This window comes from Ascaphus truei, chromosome 1 (assembly GCF_040206685.1).
Source record: "Ascaphus truei isolate aAscTru1 chromosome 1, aAscTru1.hap1, whole genome shotgun sequence".
Lineage (NCBI taxonomy): Eukaryota > Metazoa > Chordata > Amphibia > Anura > Ascaphidae > Ascaphus > Ascaphus truei.
The window spans coordinates 196293878-196315434 of record NC_134483.1 but is presented as its reverse complement, the minus strand read 5'-3'; the positions used below and the strand labels follow the sequence as shown (position 1 = coordinate 196315434).

At 42.1% G+C, this 21557-nt stretch overlaps 1 protein-coding gene across 1 annotated transcript in view; it reads left to right on the top strand.

Annotated features, from left to right (window-relative positions):
* AUH (AU RNA binding methylglutaconyl-CoA hydratase) overlaps window positions 1-21557 on the top strand; it is a 246273-nt gene that overhangs the window by 121878 nt on the left and 102838 nt on the right. The window contains exon 5 of the mRNA XM_075600025.1: window positions 21430-21522. Coding sequence (XP_075456140.1) covers window positions 21430-21522 — 93 coding nt within the window. The remainder of the gene's footprint in view (window positions 1-21429; window positions 21523-21557) is intronic.

The window sequence follows — 21557 nt, the reverse complement described above, 5'->3', positions numbered from 1 at the left end:
TGAAAGCGGAAATCTGCATCTCGTGGAATCTACGCATATCTCAGGAACGTGGGAGTCTCCAGATGTCTCTATATTTCTATATATTTCTCTAAGGATGTCTGCACATCCCTCTGTGATAGGCTGAACTGCCTGTCACTCACCGAGAGACAGCCTGTGAGGATGCACATCCTGTGTAATGAGACTGCACATTGGCTGTTTAACATCTTAGGTGTATCATATGAAGTGTCTTTGGAGTTGAAATTGGAGCTGAATTGGAAGTATCCCATTTCACACACTCAATTCTCCTCCTCACTTTTAAGGATTTACACTCCTCTGCCCCTCCTTATATCTCAGCCCTAATTCCTCGCTATACACCATCCCGACTCTTGCGTTGCTCAAGGATGTATTCTCTCTACCCCTTTTTTGTCTAAAGCTCTCTCCCGCCTTAAACCTTTCTCACTGACTTCCCCACACCTCTGGAATACCTTTCCCTTCAATATCCAACTAGCACCCTCTCTATCTACCTTTAATGTCTAAAGCGCTTATTCCCGTTATTTGTATTTGTTATTTATATTATTATGTCACATGTATTACTGCTGTGAAGCGCAATGTGCATTAATGGCGCTATGTAAATAAAGATATACATACATACAATAAAGAATACAAGAATTTGACTCTTGCACATTATCATCAATTCTGCAAATGTGAGAACTTGGCTTTCTAAAGGCTCTGACTGTTTTTACACCTAAAGACTAACTTCCTAAGCTGCTATTTACCCTTCAGTGCTACACTGCCTTAGCAGGCCTGATTTATATATGCTCTTTCAACGCTGCTTCTTCTCCTCCATTACCTGAAAACTTTTTCCTCCTACTTCTCTTCCTGCATTGTGCCCTCCCTATTGCTATTCTGTTTGCTGTTTCCTCACTCCTTTGTAAACTTTTCTGTTTTCTCAAACTTCCCCACTCTTCTCCTAGCCACATTTTTTCCTCTCTCCTCCCCTCCACCTATGCTTGTACCATACACTACACCACTATGTACACAGCTTTCCCAACAACTTCTACTCCCTTAAATAGAAAGCACCCACACAAATCCTCTTCTCACCTTCTCTCTCTCCTCTTCCCCCCTCCCCCCCCCCCCCGGGATATCTCTCCTAATCCTGGACCCAGACATATGCATAGCTGCTCTCGCCTACACCTCCCTGCCACCTCTTTTCCTGCTAATGGTGTTAACCCATCTAATTTAATACAGACCAACCTTAAAACTCAGGCCTCAAAAGAAGCATCCTAATAGCCTGCACTCATGGCTACTATGCCACCCCCACCCCCAATCACTCCTATCAGCCATTGTAGCCAACCACTGCCAGCTACGGTCTCTGTAAATTTCCCTACATACCACTTAGATTGTAAGCTCTCCGGGGCAGGGATTTTTCTATTGTCTGCCTTTGCTGCGCTTATTGTATTATAATCCCCTGTACTGTATTGTCTTTGTAAAGCACTGAGTACACTGATGGTGCCATATAAATAAAGATATACAAACATACATCCCTCCCCCTCTGTAATAGACTGGACAGTCTCTCATTCATCTAGGATACTGGGGGAGGGGATTTTAATGGAAGTGGTGATGAAGGGGAGGAGAGACAGCAAGGGGGAGACAGAGAGACAGCAAGAAGAGGAGGAGACAGATGATAAGGAGGAGGGAATGGAGAGCAGTGTGCACATAGGGCAGGAGGGAGTGCAAAGAGAGGGGAGGAGAGACCGCAAGGTCAGTAGGAAGAGGAAACAGAGAGACAGCAAGGAGAGGAGACAGATAAGTAGGAGAGGAGGGAGTGTAGTGTGCATAGAGATGAGCAGACACAGTAAGGCAGGGAGTGCAAAGAGGAGCAGGGCATGGTGGAGGAGAGAGTAAGACGGGGAAGAGGGGACAACGACTGAGCTGAGGATTGATCCATCTGAGCTGTAGCAGGAATATCCTTTAAACCTGACCTGTTGGTGGCCCTTGAGGACTGAAGTTGGCCACCCCTGCTCTACACCATTCAGTTTACAGCCTACTCTTGGTGCTTGAGGCAGGGAAAGTGAGCCCACAAAGCAGACACTTTGAAAGTTAAACTAGGTTCCTCGCTTCAATTATCATTGAACATTCGTTCTCCCAGGATTACACATCAACCTTCCAATTTGAATTTTGTGAAATGTGATTTTTGGTTAATCACCTCAAAATAATCTGCCATGTTTCAGCTTTTAAAGTTTAATATTTGCACATTGGTATTTGGAAGCACTGCTGTTCCAAGTCCAGGAATACTTAGTGGCACACTTATCAAGTGCTGGTACGGGTTATTACACAACGTTCCAGCATGAACTCCCATTGAAGTCAATAGATGCGATAACCAATACCGGCCCTCGATGAATGGGCCCCTTAGTGAGAGCAGGTATTCTGGGAGACGTCTTGTGGCTCCGGTCGTATGGTTATCACTATTTATAGATTGAAAAGAAAAACATTTGCTTAATGAGGTCATTATCATAAGAGAATCCATAGCATGTGTTAGCATGACTCCTAGAGTTTTCCTTCCGTCTAGCATAATGTTATAGACTTTTAATTAATATATCTGTAATCATTATAATATGGTTCCATAAGACTCATAATGCCTGTAATCTCATATCAACATGTCTAAAGCCATAGAAGCAGACTTCATCTATTCACTTTCATTCATTTGGATGGTAGAAGTTAGTGTATCCTTAACTATGCATTATTGTCTTCTAATTATATTGAATTGTACCCAACCACCTTGTTTAATATGTTGAGAAGCAGGAAAATGCAGTTAATAATGTAGTAACTGGACTTATATTGAAGTTAATGTCTCGTCCTTATGTACTAGCATGCTTCTTACCACATTGAATTGGGGCATAGGAGATAGACATTTTGAATATATCTTTCAATGACAATTTATTAAGGTACTTTTGACCAGTTTTGCCTTTTTGTGCATCAAGTGAGTGATGTGGGGTGTGTGTTTTTTGGAGTTTTTCTTGGAGGCGAGATATGTAGTTGCTGGTTTATGGCAGGATGCATCAAGTTCTGCATCTCCGACCTATCATTTGATTCCCCCCCCCTTTTTTTTATAGCTCTTAAAACCTTTGCCAATAGTTTTTTTTTGGTGCAAAGAATGATTACAACACTAAAGGATTACTCTTGGCTAACGTTCAATGTCTGTTGTCAGAACCTTGACTAACCAGCTTTAACATTTGATGCATCTGCAAGAGAAAATAACTTTTATTGAGACACGTGTCTTTAGCATTATTCATTTGACCACCGCTGTGTAAAGGGGATAGCAGCACATTGCATAGTGTTAACAGCTATACAGTACTTACTGGGACTTCTAACTGTGAAGTGGTTAAGATTGCAGATAATTATAGAATGGTCAATACATTCATAGTGCTAAACAAGACTGATAAGTATTTCAGATGTTTTACATAACTGGCGTTTAGTTTTCCTATGATTGTCAGCTGAGTGTTTTGTTTTGCACTAAAAAAAGACCAACAAGTTCTAAATCAATACTCTAAATATAACGAGGTGGAAAAATGCCTTTCATTATAAGTTGCGGAAATATGATCAGCATTTTTCCTTTACGTGAAGATAACATGTTTGTCTACTTGCTAAAATTGCTTCACAGTTGACTTGGTTTGTTGCAGTACTGGAAATGTACAGGCCTAGCGGTTCCAGTTACCTGATTTAATCTCCCCTTATTAAGGTTTTGGTAGCAGTGCATTGAAATCACTTACCCAGGAAATACACTCTAAAAATAAAATGGGTATTTACAAACCTAACTAAAAACCTAAATGAGAAAGCGCTAGATCTGTAATAAGTGCAGCAAATAAATAAACAAACAGTGTTCGTGCCAACAAATGAATAAGTGCACAGGTGATAATAACCTATAAATTAATATACCCACTAATGACCTGGATAAAGAATAATCAGCTGGGTGGAGCTGCCTAGGGGATTTCAATTACAAATGTCTCTATAAACTTGTCACATGGAAAACAGTAAAAACAAAAAGCAATCCCCGGCACTTGGGATTGCTTTTTGTTTTTGCTGTAAAAAAATGGGTATGTTTAATTATAACGTAACATTTTTAATGCAGGAGTCCATGCTGATCAATATTCTGTACGAGAGCTCTTCTTGCCGTTTCCAACACTTCTTTTGTTTTTAAAATGGTGTGTTCCGTTCAGGAGATCTAGGCATTTGAAAAGTTACGTATTTGGGAGGTTAAAATTAAGCTCTCCCCGGTGCAGTCTAACGGTTACCTTGGTAACCTCAGAAGCTAGAGATGGGAAAAAAAATCATGATTTTTAACACTAAAAAAAAAAGAACAGAACAGGGTCATGGGGCAAGATACAAACATTATACACATTAAACTCATAAAGGCTTCCCCCAGCAGCATTGTTTTACATATGCATGAGCTAAATGTTATATGGAAATGTTTTTGTGTTCCTGCAATTGTTTGGAGTTGGTTGTTATCCTCTGTCCCTCACACGTCTCTCTCTTTGTTACACCTCATAAACGTAATTGACCGAGCATTCAAATAAGTCATATTTGGGGGTTCTGGGTCAGACACTGAAGAGAAAATAATTGCATTTAAATGTGATCAATGACTCAAACTGAATTGGGACATCTTCGCTTTTGGGGCCCGGAGCAACTGCTTATTTATGTCTTGGCACCACCTGTCCATCGCTACTTGAGATGCTATCTCATCATCACGTCTTTCATACTTTGCCAGCATTAGTTGATAGAATATTTTCATACAAATATATAGCAGCGAGGTTGATGGCTTTTATGCACGGATGTATATAATTCTGACAAAGACATTGCTGTGTAAGCATATATCACAACGGTGACCGATAGAAAATTGATATTAACTTAAGTGCATTTTTCACAGTTCCTCAATCATTTATGTACTGCAAAATATATACTACAGTGGAGAAACTGTCACTTAGTATATTTGTTTGACAACATGAGTACGGTAGTAAAAGTAAATGCACCTTTAAATCACAGTTTGTCAGGAGCTTGGAAGGATTAACTTCTCCGTCTTGCAGTTACTGCCATTGCATGAAGAGCTGCAGAATGACCTTGAGCATCATTGTCTGACAGAGGTCATGTGCATATCTGTTGATGAAACATTAACGGTATCAGCATCCTATTGTCTAAACACAAATGTCACTGTGGACTTTTAGGATGTGTCAGATTCCCATAACATGCTACAATGTCATGACCTTCGACCGTGTTATTTTAGTAAGACATATTTTCTTATAATTCAGCTGTTGCACAGAAGTTCTTAACAGTACTGTAAAATTAGCATTTGTGTGGTACGAAGGTTTGCATTTCAAAATAGAAATGCATTTATTTATTTGCTGCAAATGTCAGTATTAGTGATTTAAACGAAGTGAAGAGCCCGGACGAACAGGCTTCGGAGAGCACAGCCCAAGAAGCAAAAAACGGGAACCAGACCAAAGTGCCAGCAAAATAAGGTAGGTCTAGTCTTTATCATGACTCATCCACAACATAGGAGTTGTACACGGACAGTCCTCTTACGCGTTTCGCGCACCAGGCGCTTTATCAAAGAGTAACTAACCTTAGAAGAAGTAGTTAATTCTACGAAACTAGTTGGATGTAACATTCTATTGCCTTATATCTGCTTACATTGGCCTTTGTCTATGTATTGGCCTGTCCTGTTTTTATTTCATCCTGTGTGCTGTTTTGGACACTTGTGAGAGACTTTGTAAGACTGTTCAAACTTCCCTATTGAATCCACCACTGCTGCATCGTGGCACGCTGAGGGCACCCCAGCAAGCTGCGTTTTAACCTCTGTGCAGAGGATACACCTGCCGAGGTACAGGAGCAGCTTCATATGGGCCAGGAAGCAGGAGCGATTTCACCGAGCCCCAGTACCAGCTGCTGAACCTGGCTGCATGAAGGGAAATCCCCTTGGGAGTGAAAAGACTGACGCCCTGCCCCAGAATCAACTGAGCTGCAGCAGCAGAGGGAAGCAAGCACCTGAATCTACAGCTAACAGCCGCCGAGTGGTAAACAGTGTGATACACACTACATGCCTTTTACCAACTTTTTTCATGTACGCAGATATATTACCCCCTTTTTAATTCTATAATATATTGTTGAATTTGCTTCACTATTTGGCGTTGTGCGCTGTTTTCTTTTGTTTCCATTCTCTTAGTGTGTGTGGGGTGCTGAGCCACCCCTGCGTTTACAGCTGCAGACGCCATTATCCCCAACACGGTTATGTGGCACTTATTATTTAATGTTTAATTATCTCACTGTGGGAGTTGTGGTTTAATTTTTTATAAATTTTTTATCACTAAATTGATGGTATAGTCACTGCACTGTATATATATATACATTTAAACTTTATAGGTAGTTAGGTAGTAGCGCACAGTTTTGTTTTTTGTGTATACTATATATGTGTCCAGGAAGTACCCGCCACACCTCCGCAGTAACTCCCGAGCCAATGAGAATCATCGGCAGCCGAAACCCAGGTGATGATATTTTCATTCTGAACAACCATAGAAACTCCGGTATTGACGCAATTGCGGCCCAAGAGTCTTTCAAAGCATAGCAAAGCAATGTGTTGCAGATCATTCTGAGAGCGAATGGGTTAATGTCACTGGTTTATTTGTTTGTAGAAGTAAATGCTCACAACAAGTGAAGTGGATATCCGGAAAGCATCTGAAATTTTGACCTTTTTGGACCAATAATATTTTAACAGTCCTTCATGTTAAAGCTGCAGTCCAAGCAATATCATACATGTGTATTTTTTTATTTTTTTTTAAAGAAATCAGTTCTGTACTATGAGAAAATACTTGTAGCATTTCTTTTAAAAAAAACAACTCTGAATGAAATTTTTAATTGTTAATGTATTATAATGTAACAAACATTTTTTGTTTCTATAGCAACCATTTACAAAGTCACATCCCCTTCCTCTTCTGAAACAAGCTCTAGCACAACCCCTTTTTGAGCCCTGCGCTCTCTCTAGCAGTGCACTATTGTATCTACTGACTGCCTGGTCACATGACCTTCCCCACAGAACTTTGCATCTTTGGTCCTCTTCTGCTGCATTGACATTTAGTGAACCCCTGAGCTGAATCTTCACCTATTGATCACAGGAGAACTGATCGATCGGAAACTTAGCTAATTGTTTATCATTGTGTGGATTGTATCGATGCACATATTAAAGGGAAAAAACAATTTAAAACTGCAGTTTGAACTGCTGCGTTATAGCTTACCACAGCATAGTAAAAATGGCTATGAATGTGAATTAGATACATTTCATGAACATATACAGTACGTGAATTAAATAAAACAGTCAATTTATTAGTGGGTGAAAAACTTTTGCATAATGCATTTCTTTTACATGGTAACATTTGTTTTTTTTGTTGTTTGCTTTTTAGAAATATACAAGCAGCAGCTTTTTAATATAAACTAAAAAGCATGCCTTGCTCGTGGCAATGTTCTTTAAGTGAGCTCACTTGGATCACTTGTGTATTTAAGATGTAAAGGACTCGCAAATAGTTGTAGTGACAGTTTTACAATGTTGTAATCTCATATTATGATTTATTCATGTATCACGCTGTCAGGCGCTGTCAGTATATATACTGTAATATGGATTGAGAAAAAATATTACAAGGAGTTTATAAAGATCCCTTAAAAAAGTATGCTGATGTTATTTATTCTGTCAATGGGAACTCTGTCTCATGATCAGCACATTGCCATCATGCACACTTATAGATCTCTTGCTTATTCAATGCTCTAACTTGATTGTAAGTCCCTACAGCTAACAATAGGCGCATATAAACCATTGTCAATGAGTCCAGATAGTTCCTGAACAAGAGGAATGTCTAAATGTTTCAGTAAACTCAGTATGTTTGTGTCATAGATATATATATACAGCTCAACCCAATTATAACGCTGTGCTTGGGGTCCAAAGAATAACATCGCGTTATAAGCGGATCGCGTTAGAAATAATGTACAATTGTATGCGTTGAACAATAAAGTATTTAAGATACCAGTAATCGCGTTGTAAAGTATTTATAAATACGAATATTGGGAGCCACGCTTGCATCGCGTTAAAAGCGGATTCGTGTTGTAACGGATCGCGTTATAATGGGGTCGAGCTGTACCTAGCTGAATTTCTGCATTTACAGCTATTGGCCTATATTCACTAAGCTCGGTTAAATCACGACAAATAACGGGTCCTTACCTTAAACAGGGGCTGCTGTTATTTTGCCTGAGCTGACACCTTATTCAATATGGTAATTATATGCAAAACAATGACCGTAATTGAATGCAACAGCATCAGGTTAATGTGATGTTGTTTTGTGAGATGGCAGCGTTATAGTTTTGAAATAATGTTGCGTTATTTAAAGAGGCAATCCACCCATTTGGGTGAAGTAGGGCGTCTCAGGAGCAGAACCCCATTAATCTCAGCTCCGGGGATCCCTACTTCCGGAGATACAGACCTCTCAAGTGTCGTATCTCCTACAGCTCTCTCCTACAGGTGGGCCAATAGGAAGCTGCACCTGATGATGTCACAGCTTCCTATTGGCCCACAGAGCCCTGCAGCTTTGAAATGCAGACATATAGTAAACCCCACAGTGGCTACCGGCATCCCCTACGGAGGTAAGTATCCCAGAGCTGAAATTAATGGTGTTCAGCTCTGGAGCCCCCTGCTTCAACTCTATGAAAAAAATGGAAGGAAAAAAAAATGGCTGGGACCGCCTCTTTGAATCTTGGCGTCAATCCCAGCCAGACCCAGAAATATAGCTTTAGCTAGAGCGGAGAGCGAGATAGGGATTTTAAGGTTCATATATCTCAGGTGTGTTCACAGGTAGCTCGCCTCTCTCACGTTGGTTATAACTTAACCCCGTTGCCACCTCCGTGGCCACGCAGTCTCCTGCATTAATGGACCACGTGTCTGCTCTTCTGAGCAATCATGTGCTTGCTTGTGGTGGCCCGACCTGCAGGGGAGAGTCCACCCCATCAGTGTAGCTCACGATCGAGCACTGATCGCGAACCGCCCCTAAAAAAGGGGCCATGACATACAGCGCACTTTTTATGATGTACACTGTACATCAAAAGGACACTGAAGGGGTTACATAAAGTAGAGTTCTTTTCCTGCGTGACTGTGGTATAAATATATTTTCGACAGTAATAAGCTCATTTGCATGTCGTAATACAACGCCATGCTTTTTACGGGAGTAAATCCAAGTTAACAGGACATTGTTTGCTTTAGTAAAAGCTGCGTTATGATGATTAACATGTTAAATAGGCCAACAAAGCTTAGTCAATCTTACTCTCTTAGCTGTTTGTCAATTTGGCTTAAGCTGTAAAGATTTATACAGCATAATGCACAGAGACAACGACAGATCCAGTGTAACAGAGTGAAAGTGAAAGTTCCCAGGGGAATGGAATAGGCTAACAGGACAGTACAGGAGCACGGCCGCAGCACGGTAGCACGGCCGCAGCACGGTAGCATGGCCGCAGCACGGTAGCACGGCCGCAGCACGGTAGCACGGCCGCATCACGGTAGCACGGCCGCAGCACGGTAGCACGGCCGTAGCACGGCCGCAGCACGGTAGCACGGCCGCAGCACGGTAGCACGGCCGCAGCACGGTAGCACGGCCGCAGCACGGTAGCACGGCCGCAGTACGGGAGCACGGCCGCAGTACGGTAGCACGGCCGCAGCACGGTAGCGCGGCCGCAGTACAGGAGCACGGCCGCAGTACGGTAGCACGGCCGCAGCACGGTAGCACGGCCGCAGCACGGTAGCACGGCCGCAGCACGGGAGCACGGCCGCAGTACGGTAGCACGGCCGCAGTACGGTAGCACGGCCGCAGTACGGTAGCACGGCCGCAGTACGGGAGCACGGCCGCAGCACGGTAGCACGGCCGCAGCACGGTAGCACGGCCGCAGCACGGTAGCGCGGCCGCAGCACGGTAGCGCGGCCGCAGTACAGGAGCACGGCCGCAGTACGGTAGCACGGCCGCAGCACGGTAGCACGGCCGCAGCACAGGAGCACGGCCGCAGTACGGTAGCACGGCCGCAGTACGGTAGCACGGCCGCAGTACGGTAGCACGGCCGCGGCCGCAGTACGGTAGCACGGCCGCAGTACGGTAGCACGGCCGCAGTACAGGAGCACAGCCGCAGTACGGTAGCACGGCCGCAGCACGGTAGCGCGGCCGCAGTACAGGAGCACGGCCGCAGTACGTAGCACGGCCGCAGCACGGTAGCACGGCCGCAGTACAGGAGCACGGCCGCAGTACGGTAGCACGGCCGCAGTACGGGAGCACGGCCGCAGTACAGGAGCACGGCCGCAGTACAGGAGCACGGCCGCAGTACAGGAGCACGGCCGCAGTACGGTAGCACGGCCGCAGTACGGTAGCACGGCCGCAGTACGGTAGCACGGCCGCAGTACGGGAGCACGGCCGCAGTACAGGAGCGCGGCCGCAGTACAGGAGCACGGCCGCAGTACGGTAGCACGGCCGCAGTACGGTAGCTCGGCCGCAGTACAGGAGCACGGCCGCAGTACAGGAGCACGGCCGCAGTACGGTAGCACGGCCGCAGCACGGTAGCACGGCCGCAGCACCAAAGGATTAACATTGCAGGGGTCCCATCCAGAAGCATAGATCCCCTGCAGCCAGGGCCGCCAACAGAAATCATGGGGCCCAGGACACACATTTTAAGCAGGCTCCACCCCCAAATATATACAACCCCCCCCCCAAATGCATACAAAAACCACCTACCTAATACATTTAAAAAGAACAATACATATAACCCCCCCCATACAGACATACATACTGTACGTGTGTGTGTGTTATGTGTGTGTATATATATATATATATATATATATATATATATATATATATATATATATATATACACACATCACATAAAAAAAACACACCTCCCCAATACATATTTTAAAAAAGCCCACCCTCCAAAACATATTAAAAAAAAGACCCCCCCCCAATACATATTAAAAAGACCCCCACAAAACATATAAAAAAAAGACCCCCCCCAATACATATTAAAAAGACCCCCACAAAACATATAAAAAAAAGACTTGCCTTGTGGATGATCAGGCCGGGTCCAGTGAATGTGGGGGCCAGCACTGCAAGTTGGGCTCGACCTCTGGCCTGGCCCGGCTGCTAGTGATCTCGCGGCTGGACCCCGACTCTCCCCTCAGCAGCAGCCTGCATGCTTCTATCCCTCTGTCCCACGCCGAGCTTCTGGCAGGCCTCCCTCTCATGCCGGAAGCAGAGAGCGCTGATGTCAGAGTGCTTCCGGCGCACTGACGTCAGAGAGGCCTATCGGCGTGGGACAGAGGGATAGTCATGCAGGCTGCGGCTAAGGGATAGCCGGGGCCCGACCGCGAGAGGACCGGCAGACGAGCCTGGCCAAAGGGCGCGCCAAACTTGCAGGGCCGGCTAGCCCCCCTGATTCACCGGCCTGGGACGCCAACCCCGGCAGACCCACCCTGTTGGCAGCACTGCCTGCAGCGCCATCGCGGCAGACACTGTTCCCAGCGCTGCGGGCTTTTGCCTGTTTGCCCGCTGCACCGAGGACAGTAAGTCTAGCTACATCTGTAGGTACAGTATTTGCTTGTGCAGTAGCGCAGGAGGAAAAAGAATACGTGAAATTTGTATAGCAAGGAATACTGAAGTTATTGTTGAGAAGGATATAAAAAAAAAATACCAAGATGCTGCTGGATACATGAGAAGTCGTGGATTTTATTCAATATGCATTGAAGCCGCATTCTAGTGCCAGGTAACAATTCAGCTCCATGTAAATGAATGGGTGTCCTTTAGCTGAGATCAAGCTCTTGTCAATGAAAGAACTTGGCAAGAAGTAGGTGAGAATAGATGCCTCCTGTGGAGTTTGTCAGAATAGACTCCCACAGGTATGCACAATGTAAAAAGGGATATCATTATCAATATTTAACAGGCACCAGGAACCTACTTTTAATTAAACCCTCGTCTCAACTCACTCACGGGTCTATTTTTGTAAGATTAGAGCGATGGAAGGAGTTTTTAACCAGATGTATTAGTGTTGCCATGAGCAGTTGTTAGCAGCTTGGCAGCTCTTCCTGATTTGTATATGTATTATTTGGTTGCTATGTTACCTCATTCAAAATATCTGCAATGGTTTCCTTAGGTAAATCTTTTGCTTTGTTCTTTGCTTGTGCACTAAACGCTTGTAAAAACATTGTCAATGTTTCCTTTCCCCGTACCATCCTTCTGCTCTTTATTTAACTTTTTTTGTATTATCTGGTTGCTTTATTTTTGCAAGCAAAGTATACCTAAGGAAATGTTACATACTGTAGCTCTTTCCGAGTTCTGTATTACAGTTTTTTTCTTCAAACACATTCAGCAAAATGTACTTACTCATCGCTCTAAACATTGCAAGTTTTGCTCAATCTTCTACTTTCATTTCTGAGCTCCTTGAAGTTTGTGTGTACCAAAATGTGATTTTCAATCATTCGCTTCCATTCATTGGAATGGCCATTAACTAGAGATAATTAGCTAGATACAATGACTATGACAATTTTTAAGCACTTTAATTTTTGGTTTACCTCTTTCATTTCCTTGTGTACTTTGTATGTGTGAACATTTATAGTTATACATAGTCTGAACTTGATGGACAACCTCATCTGCTAGGTACTATAACTTGTGCTGCACTTGTGAGAGAAATCCTTTCCCTTGGGAACTTATAATGTACAGTACTGTATTTAGTGTTTTGGGAGAATCGTGGAGACAGTAAGAGAAACTATAAGTGTGCATGCCCCAGAGGACAAGTAAGTGAGTTTAGAGAGGGTCACATAGCCACATTTCTAAGATCTTAAAATGTTTTGTTAAAAAGCCGTACTTAAAGAGAGAGACCGTGCTTGGGGCATTGGAAACTGAAGGTTCTAGATGTAGAACGCAATAGTGGTTCAGAAGAGACAATTCTGAGCACACCGCATGAGGCAGAAGGGCCATAAGAAAGATTATTGCTGAAATATGAGTAGTATTATTAATAAATATTGTAGAATGTAGTTGGGTGATAAAAGAGCAAAAAACTGAGCTCAGTTTTACAGTATTGAAGACGGGAGTGAGTACAGTAAGTGCATTTGAGTTCAGTTTGTAGAATGACAAATTGTGGACCCTCGCTATGTTGTAGTGGAAGAAATGGCAAGGTGACTGTAAGAGATGTGTGCAGAGGTATGCAATGGAGCCCGTTTTTAAGGTGAAATTAAAATAAGGCTTTATTGCCTGTTCTTTTAAACAAAACAGCAAACAAAAAGATACAGAAAACAATAAACACCTATCCCGTGTAAGGGCTAACTTACTTCCCCAGTACCTCTCTGCAAGGCTGGGGAGGGGGAAAAGCCCCTTACCCACTTATCACCCCAAAGTCTCAGTGATACCTTAACACAGGTGGCCCTTCAGGTCAGTGGTGTCTGGGTAGGTGTCTGCATGAGGGTCCAGGCGTAAAGCTTTGGTCCCCTTTTGTCTTGCTCCCAGAACATAGACCTCCTTTTTCTTATGTCAGCTCCCTTGTGAGCTAAGGAATCTCTATCCTGTTTCTCAGACCAGGCTTTTTCTAAAAGTCCTAATCACCCAGGTGGAGTCTGGTTGATTGCCAGTGTGCAATTAACTAGCGCCCTGCTGGATTTAGAGGCAGTTTCTCTCCAACAGTGATATGTCTCTGTTACAATGACAATCTAAGATATTTTTCTGTACTCTTAGGCTGAGTCCATACAGCCTTCGTCCACTCAGAGGCGTGCACGTTTGTGACATCACTCACGTGAAGCGGGTGCGTTTTCAGGACATGGTAGATGCGCCATCAGGGGGCGTGTCTGTGACGTCACGGAGCTGGTTTACCCTCATTGGGCGAACCGCTCATGCGACCTGCTAATCGCGCCAAAAAATCAATTTCAACTGATTCCTCGCGCAACACGCGCCCCCTCCTTCTGTCGCGCCCGCGCGGTCTATGGGCGCGATCAATGCCTTAAGGAAATGGGATAGCACCGTGCGCAGACACCTCCGCGCGGTCTTCGGCAGCATAGATGCCGCCTTTCTCTTTCAGTTTGGTTGTGTCAGAGCTCGTGTCTAATGACTACTCTTTACTCTCTGATCACATCGACCTGAATGAATCTCATGTCGTAACGTGACAAAAAGGCCCAGTGCTACATCTATCTTGACATATATAGTTATATACTTATCTGTTTATCTTCTCATATGCAAGTGTCATTTAGTTCCATTCTTTGGCAAAAGTATTTTAACTCACCTTTCTCCTCCACAAGGTACTTTCAATTAGTTAATATTAACCCCTTACTCAATTACAATAATATCTATCTGATGCCACCACACAAGAAGTATGCAAAATATGTTATTCATTCATATCTATAAAGCAATGTATTCTCCTTCCAGGTGACGAAGTAGTGTTCTAAACTACGAAACGCGTCGTTTGTGTGAGGTGCTGGGCCACCTCTGTTATACAGCTGCAGACGCTCTCCTTTTGCCTTAAATAGGGTTATGTACTTTTCACTGGTACACTTTCACATGTGTATTGTGCACATTTAGTTTTGGGGTATTTTGGGATCTGATAATCAGCTTATCACATTTCACATTTGCACTATTTTTATCCCAGGATCAAGTTTAATAGCGCACTTATCTTTTGTTCTTTTCTGTTATCTCTATTCTCCTTCCAAGCAGGAAAAAAAGGGCTGCCTTTTATCTCTTTAAAACCAGAGACAGAACATGAAACACAGACAGAGCTCAGTGTTACATCCATTGACACAAATACACGGTACAGTGCCCATGTGTTTATGTATATATATATGTAGAGGTATCAGTACCATGTTAGCCGAGCTTCAATAATCAAAAAATAAATAGATGATACCGTTCTGTGGCTAACGAAATGCTTTTATTTGTGCGAGCTTTCGAGATACACTCGAGAGTGTATCTCGAAAGCTCGCAGCAATAAAAGAATTTCGTTAGCCACAGAACGGTATCATCTATTTATTTGTTGAATGGTGAGTAAAAAAAGTGACAAAAACCCTCCACAGCAAAGCAAATATGCAAATGTAAATACAACTGTATGCTCATCTGCATGTCTTAGGCAGGTCTGCAACCCCGCCTTTCCCCATTATCACCCAGCACACAGCACTTCCACTGCAGCAAGGGATTCTGGGAAATGACATGCAAATGAGCACACAGTGCCACTTTTTGCTTCAAAAACCATTTTTAACATGGTTCCCTATTTTTACTCACCATAACTTAAGTCAGTATTATGGTTGGCCCATCCTTTAGCTTCTTTGCCCTTAAAACAACATAAGCCCACCCCTGTCGTAAATGAGCTGCTAGGTTGACGGTTTTACAACAGAGGAAAATAAAATCCTATAAAAGACGTTTAATTCCTCAATATATAAATGCACTCATAACTTCCTTTCTCTAATACTTAGACACACGTGAGTCATATCAATAGTTTCAGGCGATTATGACGGACGTAACAGGAATAATGACCGTCTTGCTCCTAAATTTGAGTGACAAATGGATATCTGCCCTTGTTACCTCTTACCCATGTAGTGTGTGGTACGGTTTGATTTGTTTAATCGCAATGGTGACAGATATGTACCTCCTGTTATGCACAGTAGATGACGTCACATGATATTCTCATTTTTTTAATCAAGTCTTCCAACTAATGCGTGACCTGTGTGTCACCTCTCTCTGTGATGCACAAAGGGTATCTCAGGAATGTTAGTTTCCTTTAAGGCTGACAGCCTTGTATCTGGCTATCGTGTATGGCCCTCTAAATTACATATATTTCACTTTTAGTTAACCCCCCCTCGCCCCACCCCCCCCAATTAAGCCCTCTTTGTAGATCAGCACAGACCCAGGAAGGGTCTTGGTCTGTCAAAACCCCAATATATTGTATTTTTTTTCTTTCAAATTATTTTATTGAGTTTTACAGCATATGTTAGATCACAACCTTACGGCAGGCATCAAATACAGTTGTAAATAATCGACTCTAATCATCTACATTCAGCATTCCGTATTTCCACTAATGAGTACATTATATTCGTAGATGTGGTCTTCGTGATCTTCTTGATTGATCTAAACAGCTGAGTTATACTCTTGCGGGGGCATACAATAGAAAATAAATAATATTATGAAAAGACAATCATGGGAAGGGGGGGTGAGACATCAGGGGGGGAGGAGAGGACAGGGTCCCTCGTCCCCTCCATCCCCAGCCCAGCATCAATCCGCTGGTTTTTTTCTGTCAATTTTAATGTTCAATCCATGGTTTCCATGTTCTATAGAAGGTATCCGTCGATTGTTTCATGTATACCGTTAATTTATTGTATTTTAAGACAAACTGTAACCACATTAACCCCTGAAGCACCAGATTGATTAATATACATAATATCTCATGATATTATCATGACATGGAGAATAGCTGCATTTGTTCCTTTCAATACCAAATATTTTTTAAACTGATATTCTTTACCTTAGGAGAACCATGATCTCGTGTGGTAAAGTGGTAGTGTATTTACACATCGTACCGTGCTGATTAAAGAGTAAGTGGCATTTAGAGGGAGTTTTGAGTGACAGACTCGATCGACCATATATCCGTTGTGAGTCATTATGTTTGTAAATATAATGTTCTGGAAATGCCGCTTTAGGCGACAGTTTAGGTTTTAATAGTTAATAGCATTTTCAACATTAGATAAAATGTTAAGCTAGGAGATAATTCTCACATTGTAAGATATAAGTTAACCCACGTCTTTTAAAGGTTTGTTTTTTCACCTCTAATTGCAAGTAAAACAAATGTGCATCACTGTTCCAACTTGCTGTAGCCTAATGTAAATTACTTTGAAAAGTAAGAAAATAAATGTATACGGCTACACTACTGTATGAAAAGTAATATATGCAATTGCCACCACATATAGGCCTAACACCAGAACTTTTAGAACAGGGGTGATCAACTCCAGTCCTCAGGGGTCACCAGCAGATCAACAACTGAGCCACTGATTGAGCCATCTGTTCTGAAGTAGGAATATCCAGAAAACATGACCTATTGGCGGTCCTTGAGGGGACAGGAGTTAGCATCTTCATTTTTGGCACAAGTATGATGACCTTCGAACAGGTCTTGTAGATGCACACAAGAAGCCACCAACAGCTTGGTCCTGCACTGCGCTGTCTTTTTGTTAGGCGGGATGGAGTCTCTGATGAAGACAGAAGTCACAAAACAGAAGGCAGGACATTTTGGAAGCTTGCCAGAAGAATGAGGGGTTTTGCAAGTCTCATTATGTTTTGAGGAAGGTTATGTGGCAGATAAAGTTGATAACAGGGCAAGCATAACCACAAATAATTCCTGTTCTTTCCCATATTCACTGCTTCCCATTACTCTTTTCTACACCTGTGTCCCTCCACACCCTCTCCCATTCTATGAAAGCAGTCCTGCACAGCACCAAACTGATCTTACATTTGCAGTGGATGTCCATAAATCTGATTTACCCTCATCACATGGGTGGAGTAAGACTGACTATCATCCAAATTCCCGTTTGAAACTGAATACAAAGATAATTATTGAGCCTGTCAAAAATAATATAAAATGATTTGTATTTTGAGATATCAACCCCCCTGGTTTAACTTATTAAACCTAGCACTGCTATTAGGTCACATTGGTTGCAGCTTGATGACTGTTGGGAACAACAAAAAATATTCCCCCCTTTAATGTTATTGTCTTGATACCAAATCTAACTAGTGCAGGATCTCCCGGGAATAATTAAATTGCATTATAGGCAAGTGAAGAAAATAGAAAAAACTAGCTTTTTCAATCTATCCCAAACATTGTGGTGCTTGGTTTCCATTTGCTTTTTCTGAATCTTATAATGTTTATTTATTGCAGTCTGTTGTACTCCTCAATAACCACCAAAACATCAGAGCTGATGAGTTATACAACACTCCGAGCCTGTTCACGTTATTCCTGTGCTTCTAGTGTGTTCTGCAGTTTGTCTCGCTGCATGTGAAGCCATTGAATATGAAGAATGACTACATGCATGCCACTGTCCCACATTTTGTGTTCACAAATATACAAACACAGCTAAATATCATTGGCAAATTATAACTATCGGCATTGCAATGAACTTATGAATCATAGACGTTGAGCAACCATTGTGGGGAAACTGAGAGCAGTAACACTAATTTAGTGCAAGAGAGAGGAATTCTTGTACATCGTGTTAACTCAATTAAAGAAAAAAAATGTGGTTTCGTTTGTAACCTGGAGTGACTGCTATTAAAATACAAAGCATTTCCTGTTTTTGATCGTGTTAAAAAAAAAAAAAAAGTAGTATTTTTGAGTAGTTGGCTGCAGATTGATTGAGTTATTTTTTGTTACTGATTCAGTAGTAGATTAATTATTTTGGTGGCTTTTGATTATCTGATCTAGTACAGTTTGTTTGTGATATTTTCTGTGTTGGGGAACAATAAGTATCCGATCCAGGAAAGGACTATATATCTCTTACAATCACATATTGCACAGTATAGTTTGTCAGACCTTTATCAAGGTCAAAATTGGGGCAAATAAACTGCACCAAAGTATCTTGACTGATAAATCTGGTGGTGTATTTGCCTCCGTGATAATATGGTGATAATATGTGTTATTGTCTTTGCTTTATGCAGGGATCGTACTGAAAGAATAGGTTTGCACGATAATACCAATATGAATCCTACTACTACTTTGCATTCTAGTAGCCATATCTCAATCCTGATGTTTTAATAGTTGTAGCTGAAGAAAGGATGAGTTAAACTGTAGAACATACAGTATTAACACAAAAATACAATGTACTCATAGTTGGCTAACGTGTGGCCTGTGGTCACACTTATGTCATCACCTACACACAATACGTTAAAGATTAGTTCATTTCAATTGTTAAGTGGTATTAAACAACGTATTTGTTGCCTGCTTAGTAACTGGTGAAAATGATCGTAGTGACTCTATTGTTAACATTTCTGTTCCAAGTTCAGCTGTTTGGTGGGTGTGGATATTGTTAAAGAACAAGCTGTCTATAAAAGTGGGCATACATGGGCAGATGGATTTGTTTTTTTAGCTCCATAATAATGATCTTTAAGTTAAAAAAAAGTCATTGTTTCCATAAGCCTAAAAGTAGAACAACATATTGTTATAAGAATATGCCTAAGCAACTTCTTATTTTCAAAACTTTGAAACAATGTCCCCCTCTTGGGAAGCAGTGGGTTCATTTCAGCTTCGTGGACCCCCTGCTCCCCGTGATACTTCGATCAGCAGGTGATGCTGCTATCTCACTTTTGTTTAAAGGTCCCGCAGCACGCGGGCCAATAGGAGGCTGCTGGGGATGATGTCACGGCTTCCTATTGGCTAGCGGGACCTTTTAAACAGACCATTTCTGTTCCCAGCAGAAGCTGCTTCTCAAAAAGCATTGAGTCCAGGAGCTGAAATCAATGTGGTTTTGCACTGTTGACCCCCTGCTTCAAACCTAGTAAAATAAATAAATAAATAATCCCTCCCCTCCATCCCCCCAACCCCCCCCCCCCCCCAAAGGCATAGTCACTTTAATTTTCACATTTGAATACAGAAATTTATTTTAACATTTGCACTGCCTGGGGGAAAAAAAGAGCATTCATTACAATAAGTTTATTCATGAACCTGGCACAACAGAAATGTATGATCTCATTTTATGCGCTCATCCATTGTTTTTAATATATATTTATTAAAAGCAGTACCGGTAGTCCCTTTAGTCATGGGGAAAGAGGGCTATATATATACATATATATATATATATATATATATATACATATATATATATATATATATATATATATATATATATATATATATATATATATATATAGCATACAGCTATATTTGCATATATATATATATATATATATATAGCCATCTTTCCCCCTGACTAAAGGAACTACCGGTACTGCCGCTACTTGTCTGGCTACCAGAAGGCCTGAGCCTCCGCCTCTGGGAGCCTGGGGTGTCAATTGTACTCCAGTACCCAGTGCGGCCGACTAGCAACAGGGATCAGATGCAAAGCCAGTGAAACCACTCACAGACATGTTTCGACTTTAATGTGTCTCATCAGTGTGAGGTTGGTTATACTGGCATACACATACTGTACAGCTATGTTCAATACAGCTTAATTGACTCCAGTACCAAATAGTTTACAGTGTTACTTGTGTATTGATGGTCTATTCTAGCCTTTAAAAGGCTTTAAAGCAGCTGTTGCCTATTCAGTAGACTTTCAATCAATTGCTGTTCTGATCATATTGCATGTAATATTTAAGGGTTAACAATAAGCAATGATGCCCAAAGATTGTTTGTTTCATTTAAAAAAATAGATTAAATCACGTGGCTAGAAGACTGATCTGGGATTGGCATTTCTAGCGTCTGTGTTTTTGTAGCTGCACATTCAGAATAATACATTTAACAGTCATAAATGCCATCTTATTCCTAACTTCATAATGTAAATAAATGAGACACTTTTCAGTTTAAAGTCAATTGCTTGTGTTTGCTCATAGCAAGTTTTAAAGCTACTGTATTTCATCAAATATACTGTAGCAGTGACCGTTTGTATACAGCAGGCTGTTATAGCTTGTAGATGTCATGGTGTATCTAGAGCTTTCAAACTCTCACTCTCCTTCCTGTGTACCTGTACGGTTTCTAAACCTCTGTGCATACTATAATATGTTGGAAGAGCTCTCAAGGTACATTCAAAATCTCAAACTTATACTTCTTGAGGACCAAAATGGCTAATAAAAAATTCCATGAAGCTTACTGTAAGGGACACTTTTTGCACAATGTGTGTTCGAGGAAGTTGTGCTAGACTCAAAGCATGTGCCTCGGTGAATGAGGAGGAATTGTCATCGTAGGCTATGTAGTCTTCTGTATTGGGGAGCACAAAAACCATTGAAAAGCATTATTCTGTAGGTTCCTTCCAGAGGATATTAGATGATTTAGTTTTAAAGATGTATTACCATGGCCATTTTTTTGTACAGCTCCAAGTGTACTCCGCCTCGCACACATGCAGTACCAACTCATAGCTCAAAGTAACATATTTATATTATAGATGACCATCAGGCTCCCCCCCCCCTTCATCAGGTGTGGGATCTGGACAAACGGAGCACAGTCACCCGAAACATTGTCCTTTTTGTCATGGTCATCTGTAATAAAAATATGAGCTACAAGTTGGTACTGTGTGTGCGTGGCGTAGTACCTTTGGAGTTACACACAGATTACGGGCAGATGTAGGTGTGCACTTCTCTGTGTTCCTGCATCACCATGACAGATCCTCTTCTTGATGAGCGCGAGGGCGCCGGCTTCTGACCATTTTCTGACTACACTGTTATTTCTTTACAGCAAATCTTCCAATGCCGACGATTGCTGTAGTGGATGGAGTCGCTTTAGGGGGAGGCCTAGAGATGGCATTGGCCTGTGACATCATAGTGGCAGGTAAGAGCCCTTTACAAAATGCAATAATTGGATGT